At 48.3% G+C, this 18947-nt stretch overlaps 1 protein-coding gene across 1 annotated transcript; it reads left to right on the forward strand.

Annotated features, from left to right (window-relative positions):
- The first annotated feature begins 1784 nt into the window (after positions 1-1784).
- Positions 1785-18069, forward strand: LOC133569042 (mucin-2). Its single transcript, XM_061921160.1, has 4 exons — positions 1785-4424; positions 4501-4597; positions 6497-11286; positions 16182-18069. Exons 1-4 carry the CDS (start codon positions 4326-4328, stop codon positions 17952-17954), a joined length of 6759 nt encoding a protein of 2252 aa, XP_061777144.1. The 5' UTR covers positions 1785-4325; the 3' UTR covers positions 17955-18069.
- Positions 18070-18947: the final 878 nt, after the last annotated feature.

Genomic DNA, 18947 nt, shown 5'->3' on the forward strand with positions numbered 1-18947 from the left:
CTTTCCATCTTTGCATTCCTTTCCATCTGCGCTCGCCATCTTTGCCTTCCTTTCCATCTGCGCTCGCCATCTTTGCCTTCCTTTCCATCTGCGCTCGCCATCTTTGCCTTCCTTTCCATCTGCGCTCGCCATCTTTGCCTTCCTTTCCATCTGTGCTCGCCATCTTTGCCTTCCTTTCCATCTGTGCTCGCCATCTTTGCCTTCCTTTCCATCTGTGCTCGCCATCTTTGCCTTCCTTTCCATCTGTGCTCGCCATCTTTGCCTTCCTTTCCATCTGTGCTCGCCATCTTTGCCTTCCTTTCCATCTGTGCTCGCCATCTTTGCCTTCCTTTCCATCTGTGCTCGCCATCTTTGCCTTCCTTTCCATCTGTGCTCGCCATCTTTGCCTTCCTTTCCATCTGTGCTCGCCATCTTTGACTTCCTTTCCATCTGTGCTCGCCATCTTTGCCTTCCTTTCCATCTGCGCTCGCCATCTTTGCCTTCCTTTCCATCTGCGCTCGCCATCTTTGCCTTCCTTTCCATCTGCGCTCGCCATCTTTGCCTTCCTTTCCATCTGCGCTCGCCATCTTTGCCTTCCTTTCCATGTGCGCTCGCCATCTTTGCCTTCCTTTCCATCTGTGCTCGCCATCTTTGCCTTCCTTTCCATCTTTGCTCGCCATCTTTGCCTTCCTTTCCATCTGCGCTCGCCATCTTTGCCTTCCTTTCCATCTTTGCTCGCCATCTTTGCCTTCCTTTCCATCTGCGCTCGCCATCTTTGCCTTCCATACCATCACACATGCTGACTACAACACACTAATACACCCCCATACCATCACACATGCTGACTACAACACACTAATACACCCCCATACCATCACACATGCTGACTACAACACACTAATACACCCCCATACCATCACACATGCTGACTACAACACACTAATACACCCCCATACCATCACACATGCTGACTACAACACACTAATACACCCCCATACCATCACACATGCTGACTACAACACACTAATACACCCCCATACCATCACACATGCTGACTACAACACACTAATACACCCCCATACCATCACACATGCTGACTACAACACACTAATACACCCCCATACCATCACACATGCTGACTACAACACACTAATACACCCCCATACCATCACACATGCTGACTACAACACACTAATACACCCCCATACCATCACACATGCTGACTACAACACACTAATACACCCCCATACCATCACACATGCTGACTACAACACACTAATACACCCCCATACCATCACACATGCTGACTACAACACACTAATACACCCCCATACCATCACACATGCTGACTACAACACACTAATACACCCCCATACCATCACACATGCTGACTACAACACACTAATACACCCCCATACCATCACACATGCTGACTACAACACACTAATACACCCCCATACCATCACACATGCTGACTACAACACACTAATACACCACCATACCATCACACATGCTGACTACAACACACTAATACACCCCCATACCATCACACATGCTGACTACAACACACTAATACACCCCCATACCATCACACATGCTGACTACAACACACTAATACACCCCCATACCATCACACATGCTGACTACAACACACTAATACACCCCCATACCATCACACATGCTGACTACAACACACTAATACACCCCCATACCATCACACATGCTGACTACAACACACTAATACACCCCCATACCATCACACATGCTGACTACAACACACTAATACACCCCCATACCATCACACATGCTGACTACAACACACTAATACACCCCCATACCATCACACATGCTGACTACAACACACTAATACACCCCCATACCATCACACATGCTGGCTTTTCAACTTTGTGCCTATAACAATCCGAATGGTTGTTTTCCTCTTTCAATCAATCAATCAATGTTTACTTATATAGCCCTAAATCACTAGTGTCTCAAAGGGCTGCACAAACCAAAACACAAACCACTACGACATCCTCGGTAGGCCCACATAAGGGCAGGGAAAACTCACACCCAGTGGGACGTCGGTGACAATGATGACTATGAGCCAGAGACAGAGATGACTTACTTCCTCTTTGTTCTGGAGGACACCATGTCCTCTGTTTCCAAATATGATTTGAAATGTGGACTCGTCAGACCACAGAACACCTTCCACTTTGCATCAGTCCATCTTAGGTGAGCTCGGGCCGAGCCAACCCGGCGGCTTTTTTAAGGATATTGTTGATAAATGGGTTTTGCTTTGCATAGTAGAGTTTTAACTTGCACATACAGATTTACCGACCAACTGTAGTTACTGACAATGGTTTAATGAAGTGTTCCTGAGCCCATGTGGTGATATCCTTTACACACCGATGTTGGTGTTTGATGCAGTACTGCCTGAGGGATCAAAAGCCCGTAATATCATTGCTTACGTGCAGTGATTTCTCCAGATTCTCTGAACTTTTTGATGATTTTACGGACCGTAGATGGTAAAATCCCTAAAGGCCTACTGAAATGAGATGTTCTTATTTAAACGGGGATAGCAGCTCCATTCTATGTGTCATACTTCATCATTTTGCAATATTGCCATATTTTTGCTGAAAGGATTTAGTAGAGAACATCCACGATAAAGTTGGCAACTGGAGAAAAGCCCTGCCTGTACCGGAAGTCGCAGACGATGACGTCACATGTTGATGGCTCTTCATATATTCACATTGATTTTAATGGGAGCCTCCAACAAAAACAGCTATTCAGACCGAGAAAACGACAATTTCCCCATTAATTTGAGCGAGGATGGAAGATTTGTGTTTGAGGATATTGATAGCGACGGACTATTCATCCATCCATCCATCCATCCATCCATCCATTTTCTACCGCTTATTCCCTTTTGGGGTCGCGGGGGGCGCTGGCGCCTATCTCAGCTACAATCGGGTGGAAGGCGGAGTACACCCTGGACAAGTAAATAAAAATAAAAACAAGTTAAAAAAAAAAACGCGATTGCAATCGCGTTGCATTGAGAGGGATTCATATTTTTTTAGAGACATTTACTAGGATAATTCTGGGAAATCCCTTATCTTTCTATTGTGTTGCTAGTGTTTTAGTGAGTTAAATAGTACCTGATAGTCGGAAGTGTACGTCCACGGCCGGGTGTTGACGCGCAGTGTCTCGGGGAAGTCGACGGCAGCTGTACGAAGAAGCGACTTTTTAACCACAATTTTATCACCAAAACCTGCTGGTTGACTTTCGGTTGGGATCCATGTCCGCTGTGATCCATAGTAAAGTTTCACCTCCGGGAATTTTAAACAAGGAATCACCGTGTGTTTGTGTGGCTAAAGGCTAAAGCTTCCAAACTCCATCTTGCTACTTTGACTTCTCCAATATTAATTGAACAAATTGCAAAAGATTCAGCAACACAGATGTCCAAAATACTGTGTAATTATGCCGTTAAAGCAGACGACTTTTAGCTGTGTGTGTGTGCAGCGCTCATATTCAGAACAGCCCGTGAGGTCACGCGTACACGTCATCATTACGCGACGTTTTCAAGAAAAAAGTCCCGGGAAATTTAAAATTGCAATTTAGTAAAGTAAAAAGGCCGTATTGGCATGTGTTGCAATGTTAATATTTCATCATTGATATATAAACTATCAGACTGCGTGGTGGCTAGTAGTGGCTTTCAGTAGGACTTTAAATTCCTTGCAGTAGCTCGTTGAGAAATGTTGTTCTAAAACTCTTCGACAATTTGCTTACAAAGTGGTGACCCTCGCCCCATCCTTGTTTGTGAATTACTTAGCATTTCATGGAAGCTGCTTTTATAGCCAATCATGGCACCCACCTGTTCCCAATTAGCCTGCTCACCTGTGGGATGTTCCAAATAAGTGTGTGATGAGCATTCCTCAACTTTATCAGTATTTATTGCCACCTTTCCCAACTTCTTTGTCACATGTTGCTGGCATCAAATTCTAAAGTTAATGATTATTTGCAAAAAAAAAATGTTTATGAGTTTGAACATCAAATATGTTGTCTTTGTAGCATATTCAACTGAATATGGCTTGAAAAGGATTTGCAAATAATTAATTCCATTTATATTTACATCTAACACCATTTCCCCAACTCATATGGAAATGAGGTTTGTAGTTGGGTGCTGAGTGCACTTTCAACCTTCAATTTGTCCTTGTCCGAGGCCAGGATGGCAAAATGGTCCGCGAACAGGAACAAATTGCTGGGATGGAATTGTAAAAACAAGACGGTCCCTGAATGGTATGGCAAGCAGCAGTTGAGAATGGAATGGTTGGCGCCCTAATGACATAAGTATGTTGTCCTTTGTAGTTGAGAGGCACAGGAAAGAGAAGATAAATGCTGGAATTAACCGCATTGGTAACCTTCTGCCCTGTTCGCAAGCACTCCGACAGGTAGGATGCATTTGGAAAGGAGACCATGTCACTCACCACTCTCTGGTAAAACCCCTCCATCTGTTTGACTTTGCAGAGTAAGAACATGATCCTGGACCAGGCCTTTCGCTACATCACCGAGCTGAAGAAACAGAATGATGCCATGCTGCTGGAGGGCGGCGACAAAGTCCAAGGTAAAGTCCTTGCTTGATCGACCGGCATCAGGCCTTCAAACTGCCTGTCTGGGGAACAAAAACATTGCAGTGTTTCCCACAGGACTGACATTAATCGGTGGGGGAGGGTGTATTTTTCTCAATTGTCCATGACGCATGTAACTTTTTAAAAAGGCGAAACAAGTCTTAGACTATTTAAAAAAAAAAAAAATTAGTATCAACATTTCAGTTTAAAGGTGCTGTTTGCAACTTACTTACAGTTACAGTTGTCAAAGCAAAAACTATAACAAGAACACCCCAAGCTAGCTTATGTTACACATTTGTTTAACAATCGTCTATATTTGACACAAATACAAAGTTTATGAAATAGTTTTGTTTGCCGGCCCGAATAAAATGATTGGTGTTTACGGCGGTCATACCACCCGGTCTCGTCAACACGTACACGCGAAGGAGCGCAGTCCAAGAGAAGCAAGGAACAATTTGCAGACATGTTGTTTTGATAGAATATACATTTAATGACACCTAATGCCAGCTATCCTAATTGCTATGATCAGCTAACAACACCTAAAGCTAACGTGCATGCATGTGTTACGTACGTACGTGTCTACATCATTACCTAGGAATTTGCTTTGCTATCTTTTGGTTCAGTTTCATTTCTACGTTGTGCCACAGGCCCTGGGTCAGTTTCATTTCTGTATTGTGCCACAGGCCCTGGGTCAGTTTCATTTCTACATTGTGCCACAGGCCCTGGTTCAGTTTCATTTCTGTATTGTGCCACAGGCCCTGGTTCAGTTTCATTTCTACATTGTGCCACAGACCCTGGTTCAGTTTCATTTCTGTATTGTGCCACAAGTCCTGGTTCAGTTTCATTTCTAAAGTGTGCCACAGGCCCTGGTTCAGTTTCATTTCTACATTGTGCCACAAGTCCTGGTTCAGTTTCATTTCTAAAGTGTGCCACAGGCCCTGGTTCAGTTTCATTTCTACATTGTGCCACAAGTCCTGGTTCAGTTTCATTTCTGTATTGTGCCACAGGCCCTGGTTCAGTTTCATTTCTACATTGTGCCACAGGCCCTGGGTCAGTTTCATTTCTACATTGTGCCACAGGCCCTGGTTCAGTTTCATTTCTGTATTGTGCCACAGGCCCTGGTTCAGTTTCATTTCTACATTGTGCCACAGACCCTGGTTCAGTTTCATTTCTACATTGTGCCACAAGTCCTGGTTCAGTTTCATTTCTAAAGTGTGCCACAGGCCCTGGTTCAGTTTCATTTCTACATTGTGCCACAAGTCCTGGTTCAGTTTCATTTCTAAAGTGTGCCACAGGCCCTGGTTCAGTTTCATTTCTACATTGTGCCACAGACCCTGGTTCAGTTTCATTTCTGTATTGTGCCACAGGCCCTGGTTCAGTTTCATTTCTAAAGTGTGCCACAGGCCTTGGTTCAGTTTCATTTCTACAGTGTGCCACAGGCCCCAGTTCAGTTTCATTTTTATATTTTAACACAGACCCATAAAAAAAAATAGCTGCACTTTGGACACCCCCGGCTTACAAATTTTACTGGGAATGATTTGCCGCCACAGATAAAGTACATAATTCCTAATTGCATGAAAACTACAGGTTTAAGCAAGCTCTCTCGCTTTGTGGCCTGGATGGTGACTCTAGAGCGCAACAAATGTCAAAATTCGAACACGATGGAAAGAGACTATGAGGCTAATGTAAAAGGGCCTAGTGTACTGAACGATACCTACCGCCTGGTAGAAACATGACTATGGTAAACGTCATAAAATCAGCTTTTTGAGTTATTTAATTTATTTCAGTGGACAATGCAGGCAAAAACGCACAGCAGTTGTTATCTAATAGAGCAAGGGCACTATTTGAGGATTTTTGTCATAATAGATAATTCCGCTTGTTCTCGGTCTCCACAGCGGAGGAGATCCGCCGACTGCGGCGTCAACTGGATGAGCTTCGCAAGGAGAGCGCTCACTACATCGAGCTCCTCAAATCCCATGACATCAACCTTCTGGAGGACCTTACCCTTCACTGGAAGGGTAAGCAGAGCTGCACCAAGGTGGCCAAAGTGACGCCCACCTATCAGCCCCCAAAGGGAATAATGGTCTACTCTGACGGAAAGGAGGCGTGTCCTGGCAAACAGCAGTCTGACTCGTTAATTCTTCAGGCTCCTACTGAGGTCGGCGCAAAGTTAAGGGTCAATGGAACCTTGCTGCACATTGAGGCTTCTTCCACCGCTTCCACGGTCCCACATAGCCAGTCTACAACAGGTCTCGCTGTGGTGGAGCAGATCCCAGTCGTCCCCTCTTTGCCACCGTCTGTGTCCTACATCACCCTTCAGCTCCCCCAACACACCAACATGGCTACTTCAGCATGCCCACACCTCACTCAAAGCCCACCTCTTTCCAGCTTCACAACACTGGTTCAGACCATCACCACGACAACTGCCATACAGGACACGACTACCAGAACTGTAGCTTATACCGCCATCCGCAACAGCCAAGCTCTCCTCAGGGCGGGGGCGGCCAGCAGCACGCAAACCACGTGGACGACGCTGCAGATGGCAGGCAACACGGTGCAGCCTGTCTGTCAGAGTCTTGGCAGCACTACTCAGTCTGTCCACCAAGTGACAGTGTGTCCTCCTCCTGGTCAACCCATTCAAATACACATGCAACCTCCTGTGCAGCAATCCCCCATCAGCACCCACATTCAAGCAAGAACGCCCCAGCTACGACCTTCCATTCAGACGCTTCTCGCCCCCGAACCTCAGACACTCCTCGCCCCCCAACCCCAGTGCGCCGTGTTACCACAATCTGCCATCGTACCTCAGCCACCTATGGTAGCTCACCCTGCTATCGTCTCTCAGCCACAATCTGATGTTCTTCAGCCAGCCTCATTAGTTCCTCACCCTCCTGCTGCCATTCTCCCTCAACCTCAGCCTAAGGTGCCCCAGCAGCAGGCCACCGTGCTTCCCCTCCTGCAGACCATGCAGGTGTTACAGGTCAACCCTAACGTTGCGTCAGTCTCTTCACCGCAGAACACACACAATGCCAGTGTGGTCATCTTACAGCAGGCCAGTTCCTGCCCAAGCCAGCCGGTCTTAAGAGAAGACAAGCCAACGCCATGTCAGCACATTGTTATCATCCAGGCCCCCAATCAAGCTGCCCCCGCCCCTCAGAATTCTCAGGTGGGCCTGGTGCCTGCTTCCTTACCTGCAGTGTCAACTCAAACACCCACACCCAGCAGCTCGTCATCAACCGTGCAGAGTGTAAGCGGCAAGCAGCTGGTGCACATCCTCCCACGCCCGGCTCAGCCTCCAGTGAGCCAAGCGCTCACCGGTCCAGGGCTCCAAGCAACCCCACAGACCATCACTGTGAATGGGCAGGTGTTTGCTCTGCAGCCCATGACAACGTCAGACAAAAGCACCCCGCAGGGCGTCCAGAGTAAAATCCAACTGGTCCAGCCCACCACCACAGAGGAGCCGACAACTAATGTTGCGCTTAAGAGTTTGGGAGCCCTCAGCAGTTTGAACCAGAGCATCTCTCAGGGCCTTCCACTTAGCATCACTAGTCAGAGCAACAGCGTCCCGCCTCCACCTGCTGCATCAACAGTGGTCCTGCAGCGGCCTGCTCCTTTGACAGTTCCTGCAAAAACCATCAAACAGGGCCTAGGGCCTAGTGCTCCTAAACCTGTAGGAAAGAGGCTCAGGACTTCTCTTCATGCTAAGCGGTCTGCAGGTAAAAAGACCAAAGCATCAAATAAGAGTGAGCCTAGCTGGGCTTGCTTAGACATTTCTTCCATGGTCACCACCACCATCAGTGATGCTGTAAAAAATGCTACCGCCACATTAACACTTTCACCCAGTAATTCACAGCCGCAAAGTTTAGGCTCTGTCAGCTCCACTCAGAGTGATCTTATTCTCAGGCAAACCAAAACCAGTGTGACACAAGCAGTTGTCAGCGCAACATTAGTCAAGCCTTCAGAGAGCGATAAAACATCTTCCAGCAGTAGCTCCGTTGGAAGCAAAGTTTTCGACTCCGGAGTAAAAAAGTCACCCACTAAGTCAGTAACCTTCACTACGCAAAGCAAGACAGCGCCACCTGCTGCTAAACAAAGCAGATGTGTTGTTACAACCGCTTGTCCTATGGCAGTCTGTGGCACAGCTGCAACATCCATAGCTCCCAGCACGCCAAACAGCTCAGCTTCTTGTCCCCAGCAAACCACAACAACGCCTTTGCCTTGTAAGAAGCCAGTTCCCTCCTCCACAGTATCCACAAGCGTCACCCTGTCTTCATCAGTCAGCTCCAGTACTGCCGCAACAATTTGTTCAGAGTTGAGAAAAGGATTCATGGCCACAAGAGAGCAGCAGCCGGAAGTCCAAGTGCCCGACTCTGCAGAAAAACCCAGACAGCTCCAGGAAGAACGAGCAATCACACGAACAGAGACCCTATCTGACGTGACATCTAAAAAAGACTTTGCGCTCCCTCATGGGTTGTACACTAATCTGGGCGACCAAGCAACGGAGCACCCCACACGGACAGATTCCCCCATCTCGTCAGTGGTGGAGGGAGTTCGAGACTTCTCTGTGGCCTCCATGCTCCCTCAGGGTCAAAGTATAAGTGCCTCTTCCGCTACCTTCGGCACCTTCACGTTCACTTCAGAGCAGGCTGAGATGTTAGCCCTGGCCATGTTGGAGCAGGATTGTCCTGGGAGGAGGACTGGAAGCTGCACCGGGAGCGATGCAACACCAACCAACAACACCGCACCAAGCGACACCACCGCACCAAGCGACACCACCGCACAAACCAACGACAGCGCGCAATCCAACGACGCCGCACCATCCCACGACGCCGCACCATCCCACGACGCCGCACCATCCCACGACGCCGCACCATCTCACGACGCCGCACCATCCCACGACGCCGCACCATCCCACGACGCCGCACCATCCCACGACGCCGCACCATCTCACGACGCCGCACCATCCCACGACGCCGCACCATCCCACGACGCCGCACCATCCCACGGCGCCGCACCATCCCACGACTCCGTACCATCCCACAACTCCGCACCAACCAACAACAACGCACCATCACACAACACTGCACCATCACACAACACTGCACCATCACACAACACCGGACCATCACACAACACTGCACCATCACACAACACCGCACCATCACACAACACCAACACTGCACCATCACACAACACCGGACCATCACACAACACCGGACCATCACACAACACCGCACCATCACACAACACCGGACCATCACACAACACTGCACCATCACACAACACCGGACCATCACACAACACCGCACCATCACACAACACCGCACCATCACACAACACCGCACCATCACACAACACCGGACCATCACACAACACCGCACCATCACACAACACCGCACCATCACACAACACCGCACCAACCAACAACACTGCAGCGGCTTGGGAGCCTCCAAAAGTGTCTGTTAATAAAGACAAGACTGTGCAGCAGACCAAAGTTAGCAAACCTTTGGACACAGTGAAAGTTCCAGTTCAAGTGTCAACCAGAGGACAAGTTGGAGATGTCTCTGTCAGTGGGAGCAGTATAAGCAGACACCCTCAGAACTTGGCTCATCACATCTTGTACTCACAGCCTCAGTCTGTCCCTCAGGTCCAGACTCAGAGTGGCCCAGTGGCAAGCCTGAGTGTCAATAACCTGATCAGACCCAGCTCCTCGCAGCAGCCCTACCCTGCCGCTCCCAATCTGGCAGCCCAGCAGGCCTCAGGACCCACATCCGCTACCGCTGCCTTCGTCCATGAATCCCGAGGCTCCAACAACTCGCACAACAGCAGTTCTGGTGCGTCCCAGCTCAACGAATACGCCCCCATGAAAACGGCTCTAATGAGGGCTCAGGCCGAGCGCCAGGTCAAGATCATCTCAAAGCGGCAGGCCCAGGAGGAGGCCATGCTCAACACGGGAAAGCGAGCCAAACCTTGTCCGGCGCCGCCACCTGCTGTAGGCCAAAGGGACGTGAAGGCAGCGGAACACAGTCAGATGATGGTGGGACAGCTTCCCTCCTCATCTTCAGCCATGGCGAGGATTCATCCTGAAGGCTCGCTCTTCTCGCCAAACTCCTTTATGAGCCCCCCTGAGCACAACCAGCCTGGAGTGCTCCATTTGCCCCAAAGTCATCCACAGCATCCACCAGCCCAGCCTGGACAGCATCTGGGAGGTAACATCTACATGAAGCAGCAGCAAGAGCAACACAGGCACCATCTTTATCACCTCCAACACCACCTGACTCAGCCCGATCCCGCACAGCGACACTCGCTCCACCAGAGGGCACTGCAGGAACAGCAGCAGCAGCAGAAGAAGCGGGGGCTGGGCTCACCCGCCGGCATGCAGCAGAAGCAGCATCACCTGGAGAAGCAGCAGCACTCACATCAGCAACAGGCTGGACATCAGCATGCCCAACAACAACAACAACAACATCAACAACACCAAGCGTCCCATCCTCAGCAGCACCAAGCACACCAAGCACAGCACCAACAACATCATCAACAACTGCAGCAGAACTCTCATTCCAGACACCAGCAGCATCTTCAGCAGATTCAACATTTTAGACATCAGGAGAAAAGCTGCGACACCCAGGCTCCTGGAACCAGAACCCTCCACGGCAACCATTTGGCCCAGCAAGACCACCTCAAGGTTGGAATACTTTTGCTTTTTTCTACAACTAAAGTCTTCTCATGACTCAAACTGTAAACATTGTAAACATGACAAGACTGTAAAGCTATTGCTAATGCTAGCTTTGTAACAAGTTATAGTCCAACATGCTCACATTACCTTTCAACTTAGCTCACATGGAGTAAGTTTAATTTAGTTGACAATCATTTATGAACTCCCTTACTATGATTACGACTAAGATTATGTTTATATTCGACCCCTATACAAGCAAGTAGGACAATAAATCAAAAACCTCTCAAACTGGCTGGAAATGATTGAAAATTACAATATAAATAAATAAAATGAAATATATTTCCGCTTTGATGAATGGAACGCCACGTTCCAGCGAAGCTGCCAGTGATGCTATAAGTTCACAAAAGAACCAAAAAACCTGTGCACATCTTGAAGGCACGCATCTGTGCTCAAGCAGACAAATAGTCTGAGTTGGTGCGTGAGGTAGAGTAGTTTAGGCTGGATCACGTTGGTCTCACTTCCACGCACAGCAATGGCTCTGGACTCTCTTGCAATCTGGTGTTGACAGGCGGGGTGGCTATACTTGCTGCCCTGCAGCTCAGAGCCTGTACGGAGTTTAACCCGGTTGACGAGAGGGTAGCTTCCCTTCACTTCCGAGTGGGTCTATGGGTCATGACTGTAGTTTGTGCTTACGCACCAAACAGCAGCTTAAAGTAGCTGCCCTATTTGGTGGCCCAAGAGGGAGTACTGGGGAGTGCTCCCTCATAGGGCTGGACGAGACGGCATTTTTTTAATATCTCAATGTTTTTAGGCCATATCACGATACACAATATATATGTGGATATTTTGCCTTAGCCTTGAATGACCACTTGATGCATATAATCACAGCAGTATGATGATTCTGTGTGTCTACATTAAAACATTCTTCTTCATAATGCATGAATATATGCTACTTTTAAACTTTTATACAGAGAGGGAAATCACAACTAAGTCAATTCAGCAAAAGTGTATTTATTAAACAATTATTAAGCAGTGGCACAAACATTCATGTCATTTCAAAACAGAAAGTGCAAGATTGTCAGTCATTTTAAAACAAGCTAATAGTGCACTTTTGTGCATGATGTCACACAAAATATTTCAATGAGTGTCAAATAAAAATGATCTGCATAAAAGGAAAACAAATACTGTATGTCCTTTGCTAAGTGGTAGGTTCCTGTGGACGTTACCGCCTTCTGTTGTTGACTATTGGTTTCATATTGTTTTGTTGTGGAAATGGTTGCTCCGCATTTTGTGGGTGTGGCACCGAACGGAGATGTTAACACGCGGAGTTTCAAGTGCTCTTCATTCTCTAGCGGGTGACTTTTCAAGTGATGCTACATATTAGCAGTGCTACTACTTTTTGTAGCAACGCTTTTGCCGCATACTTGACAAATTACGCTTGTCTGTTGGACATATTCCCGCTTGAAGCCAAACCACCACCAGACGATGGACCCTGTGCTGTTTTTCTTGGGAATTAATTCTTCCTTCATTTGTAACCAGATTGGCACCTTCTCTCTCTCATATTAGCACTCGCACCCCAGCTAACGCAACTCATGCTGCTACCTCTCTGCTGGGCGAGGGCGTATAAGTATGTTACGTATGAGGGGACAGTATGTGACGTATGTAAGAAGGTGCGCTTGCTGTCTGTGAGAAGGAGAGACAACAGAGTAAAAAAAAGCCTGTAGTGTAATGCCAGCAGCTAAAAGCAACTGCGTGAGAAGGTATACTCCAATATCACAGTGTAGTCATTCTCTATATTGCACAGAGAAAAACCTGCTATAAACCAAGTATATAAATATATTTCCCAGCCCTACTTCCTCAGGTGATTCCCTTGTTCTACTGGGTAACTTTAACACTCAAGTTGGCAACGACAATGAGACTTGGAGAGGCGTGATTAAGAGAAACAGCCGCCCTGATCAGAACCAGTGTTGTTTTGTTATTGGACTTTTGTGCTCGTCTCAGATTGTCCATACCATACACCATGTTCAAACATAAGGGTGTCCATATGTGCACTTGGCACCAGGACACCCTCGGCCACAGTTCCATGATCGACTTTGTGGTTGTATCATCAGATTTGCGGTCACTCTGGTGAAGAGAGGGGGTGAAGCTTTATATTGATCACCACTTGGTGGTGAGTCAGCGCCGATGTTGGTGGAGGATGCTGGATAGACCTGGCTGGCCCAAACGCACAGTAAGTGTCTGCTTGGAACCACTGGCAGAGTCTCCCATCAGAGTTTAAATTTCAACCTCCGGAAGAACTTCCAACATGTTACGAGGGAGGCACCGGACAATGAGCCGAGTGGACCATGCACGTTCTGTACCCCTACTGTCGAGGCAGTTGATCAGACCTGTGGCTGCAAGGTGATCGGCGCCTGTCGTAGTGGTAATCCCAAAACCCGCTGATGCCGTTGGATCCTGTTGGGTTCTTTTGGCTCATGGGACTCTGGAGGCAGTGGACAGGTACCGACAGGCCAAAAGGTGTGCGGTTTTGGCGGTTGCAGAGGCAAAAACTCAGACATGAGAAGTTTGGAGAACCCTTGGAGAACGACTTCCGGACCGCTTCGAAGCGATTCCGGACCACCATTCGCTGCCTTAGGAGGGGGAAGCAGTGCAGTGTAATTTACTCGCTGTAAAGATCATACCTTCTGGAGGAAGGTTCTGTGGTCAGATGAAACAAAAATTGAGCTGTTTGGCCACAATACCCAGTAATATGTTTGCAGGAGAAAAAGTGAGGACTTTAATCCCAGGAACACCATTCCAATCGTCAAGCATGGTGGTGGTAGTATTATGCTCTGGGCCTATTTTGCTGCCAATGGAACTGCTGCTTTAAATGGGACAATGAAAAAGGAGGAGTAGCTCCAAATTCTTCAGGACAAGCTACAATCATCAGGCCAGAGGTTGGGTCTTGGCCGCAGTTGGGTGTTCCAACAGGACAATGACCCCAAAGACACCTCAAAAGTGGTAAAGGAATGGGTAAATCAGGCTAAAATGAAAGTTTTAGAATGGCCTTCCCAAAGTCCTGACTTAAGCGTGTGGACAAAATGCTGAAGAAACTAGTCCATGTAAGGAAACCAAAACACTTAGCAGAACTGCACCAATTTTGTCAAAATGAGTGGTCAAAAAAATCAAGCAGAAGCTTGTGGATGGCTACTAAAAGCGCCTTATTGTAGTGAAACTTGCCAAGGTTACATTGCTGTATGCATACTTTTGACCCAGCACATTTGCTCACATTTTCAGTACCACATACCCAGTCCCCCCTGGCTTTTTTTAAAGAGGTCTAGGACTCTATTGATTTTTCTGAGGGACATCATCAACAGCAGCTTGATTTCTGGCAGTGTGTCCTCTTTTTGTAGAGGACCGGTTGTTGAGCCTTCCATCAAAAAAACAGGTCTTGATCTTACAAGTTTGTCTAATCATCGGCCCATTTCTAAATGACCTCTGGTGTCAAACAATTTGGAGAAATGTGTTTTGGCGCAATTGCAGCCTCTTTTAGATGAAAATAGCACTTTAGATCCATTTCATTCTGCTTTACACAGTACTGAATCTGCACTTGTAAAGGTTTTTAATGACTAACTGTGGCAGCTCTGCCATTTTAGTGCTTTTAGATCTCCCAGCTGTCTTTGACACAATTCTTTTAGACTGCATTGGAGTGCTGGACATCCTACCTGTCAGAGAGCTGCTTCTTCACTGTGGTGTCCTCCAGGGATCTATCCTGTTTGCTCTTCATCTGCTCCCTCTTGGAGAGATTTAGAAGTGTCATATTTGGTGATTTATAAAGGCCACGTCCCCCTGACACCCCTTCTCAACTGTCTGTGCCACCTCAAGGCTTGGTTAGCCCAGAATTGTTGAATAATGAATGTGGGGAAAAAGGGAAATTGTAGTTTTTGGTCTGGCCCTCACTGACTTGGGACCATTGCAAAATGATGTCAGCAGCCTTGGCGTCACTATCGACAGGCATTTTTAAACTTGACAAACACGTCAATGTCCTTTTTACATCCTGTTTTTAACATTTTCGTCTTTTAGCAAAAGTAAAACCGTTTTTATCTTTGAACCTTTTTGTAGACGTGGTGCATGATTTTATTTCAAGTGGCCTGGACTACCGCAATGCACTTAATGCTGACAATAGCCTAAAAGCTCTCTCCCGCTGCAGTTAGTCCAGCAGGACTTTTAACGGGGGCCAGGAAAAGTCAGCATATAACCCAAATTCTTGAGACTTTGCATTGGCTCCTTCTTCATTTTACAATTGATTTTAAAATGTTTGTTTGGTTTTAAAGCTTTGCATGGACTGGCACCTCATAATATCTCATCCAAATGTACACTCTTGCTCGCGCTCTGAGGTCAGAGAGCCAGCTCCAGCTCGTGGTGTCCAAGACCAGACTTAAAAACAGGGCTATGCTCTGGAACATTCTGCCCCTCCATGTTCCAACTGCTCCCACAGTAGACTCCTTTAAGTCTCCCACTTTCATTCTCTGCATTTTAACACTACTTGACTTGTGTTTAAACATTTTTATTTCTATTTATTGTTTTCATTGGTTTTACCCTTTAAAATAATTTTTAATCATATTTATTATTATATTGGTCTTATATTTATTTATTTAGTTTTTATTCAGTCATTGATGGAGCTAAGGATAGAATTTGAATCTTGTTTTTAATATTTTGTGCAGCACTTTGGAAAGTTGTTTAAATGGGCTACAGAAGTAAATTGGATTGGATAAATGTATAAATCAGAATCAGAAGTACTTAATTATCCCAGAGGGGAAATATTTATATTTAATTTGCACAAGCAGTTTGTAAAAGCAAAGTAAAACTTGACACATTGTTGCGATTGTAGACGTTGTGTTCAAGTGACGTTTGTTTGTCCTCAGCCGGCTCAGGATCACAGCGCCATGCAGCGGATGATGAGTTCTCGGACTCTGGAGCAGCAGCAGCTCATCTCGTCTCCTAGCAACCCCGTCTCCCGTCCATCTGAGCTGTCCTGTGTTCCATCCCGCCAGGAGCGCCACCGCGTGTCCAGCTACTCCGCCGAGGCACTCATAGGGAAAAGCCCGACGAGCGGCGACCAGCAGCAGCGTTTGGCGCTGCAACTGCAGTCGGGCCGTGCTGCAGCCCAGGACCAGCCTGACCTGCGAGCGTACATGAACACCAACACGCGGGCGAAAGCCAACATGGCACACAACCCCCAGAACCGCCTCCCGTCGGAGCAGCACCCAACTGACATCCAGAGGGTCTCAGAGTGCCCCCCCTTCAAGGCCATGGCGGCAGGAGGACACCAACTGACCGGATTCGAGGCGCAGGTTTCACGCAGCGGCGACATGGCCCCTAAGCCGGGACCCCCGTCCCAGCGGGGACCTTCGGGCCAGCAGCAAGGGACCTTCAGGATGAGTGTAGCCCCCCCGGCAGACAGTAGAAACCGCTATGCTGGTATCCAACTTGGCTCTCAGGGGTCACAAGGGGAAGCGTGTCACCAGACCTTCATGCAGAGCCTCCTTTCCCCCCACATGCTGGAGCACAGCAACCACCAGAGGGTGGCACAGTGCTGCCCCCCGGTCAGCATGGAGTACGCCTGTGGCCCCCCATCAGCAGACATCCAGACCGCCAAGAGCTCCAGTCCCAATGTGCCCCCCAGCCAGAAGGCCTCGGCCATGAGTAACAAAGGTCATATCTCTCAGGTGAACACCAACATGCACGGGGTTGTCCGAGTGGGTGTGGCCCACCCTCCCACGCCTCACAGCAGCTCTGAACCCGGTCGCCCTACTGCTGTCTCGAGGCCGCCCCCAGTCGTAAGCCAGCATTCACGCCACATCGCCCGGGACAATCAGAGCACCAAACTGAGACCGGGCGAACGGCCCAGATCTGGAACTTTACGTCCCGCTAACCCCTTTGAGGCCGAGCCCCACCTGCCGGGGGGGATGCTGCTGGGCCGGCCTCAGCCCCCATCAGGGGGCGAGGCTAGGCGTAGCGCCATTGTTCGCTTTATGGCGGACGGCTCTCAGCCACCTGGCGACAACGGCCTTGTGCCTGAACAACACCTGACGCAGAACTTTGGCTTCCCTTTTATCCCCGAGAGTGGCATAAACCCTCCACCCCCCATTAACGCCAACTCCACTTTCATCCCCCCCGTCAGCCAACCCAGCACCTCCCGTACGCCCTCCTTGCTGCCCGTGGAGCCCCCCCAGAACACCTTAGCCTCCTTCTACCCGTCCTACTCGCCTGCTGCCCACCCCAGCCTGCCGGGTGACGTCACCCTGCAGTACTTCTCCAACCAAATGTTCTCCAGCCCCACTGCTGACAAGGCCAGCGCCCCCCCGCCACCACCCCCTTTGAACAACCGCTTCGGCTCCATCCTGTCGCCGCCGCGCCCGGTAGGCTTTGCTCAGGCCAGCTTCCCCCTGCTGCCTGACATGCCCCCCATGCCCATCACCAACTCTGCAGGCATCACACCTCACATCTCCAACTTTAGCCTCACCTCTCTCTTCCCGGAGATTGCTGCGGGAATGCCTACGGACGGCTCGGCCATGCCCATGTCGCCTCTGCTGTCCCTCGCCAACGCGTCCTCGGCTGACTCCGGCAAGCAACCCAACAGGCCCGCCCACAACATCAGCCACATCCTGGGACACGACGGCAGCTCGGCGGTCTGAAGGTGGACAAACCTTTTTAACTTATATGGCTTTTGTAAATACTCACCTTTCATATCAGAGTTTAGATTGTCTATTTGTAAATACCAAAAGATAAATAAAGTTTATAAGAGACGCAGCACTCATCCTGTCCACTATGCCGTACCAAGCATGACAGCATGGAACATGGCGCCCCGGAGTCACGTGACCAATCACTTGGCTTTATTCTCTCTGATTGGTCAAAAGCCCCTCATGTGACTATAGAGCACCATGTTGGGGACCAACTCTGAAACCCGGTTGTCCATACGTTGTCATATTTGAATGCAATACTGTCCGTCCACTAGAGGGCACCAAAGCAAAAATTATAAGAACAATTCACGCAATATTGTTGTCCACTTGGATGCCCAGTCCGCTACACCAGAGTAACAAAGACTCTGAGAAACTTTTGAAGGCAATACTGTCAAAACAATTCAGTAAATTAGTTCTTGTGTCCACTGGAGGGTGTCAGTAACATTTCAATAGCAACATTTGAAAGCATAGTCCTCTACACTAATCCTTGTAGTTGGCTGAGCTGCACACAAGGATCTGGGCTCGAAGGCATTGCAAACTCCTTCAAGATAGCAAAAAAAAATGAACCAATCAGGATCGCCAGGCGGGATTTCATGGATGTGACGTAGCGCCGAAGGGACTGTTTGATTGAAACAATAATGATGTGCTGACCATCGCAAATTTTCTGACACATCGCTCATGTGAGTGCTTGAAGTAGCTCCCCATTCAAGATGACGGACAAGTGCTTTATCCAATCACATACAAGGGTTTAGGGTTAGGGTCCCTAACCCCGCCTTCTGAAATACATCTATTGAGAAATCCCACATCCTTGTGTGGCGCTCAGCCAACTACAAGGATCTGGCCAGAGTCAGGTTAAGTCTACACCAGAGTGTAATACTCTTTGTGTCCACTTGAGGGCACACCACTCATTTCAAGCAGGTGTGTAAAGAGCATCTGTTTCAAACATGG

This window comes from Nerophis ophidion, linkage group LG15 (assembly GCF_033978795.1).
Source record: "Nerophis ophidion isolate RoL-2023_Sa linkage group LG15, RoL_Noph_v1.0, whole genome shotgun sequence".
NCBI classification, from domain to species: Eukaryota; Metazoa; Chordata; class Actinopteri; order Syngnathiformes; family Syngnathidae; genus Nerophis; species Nerophis ophidion.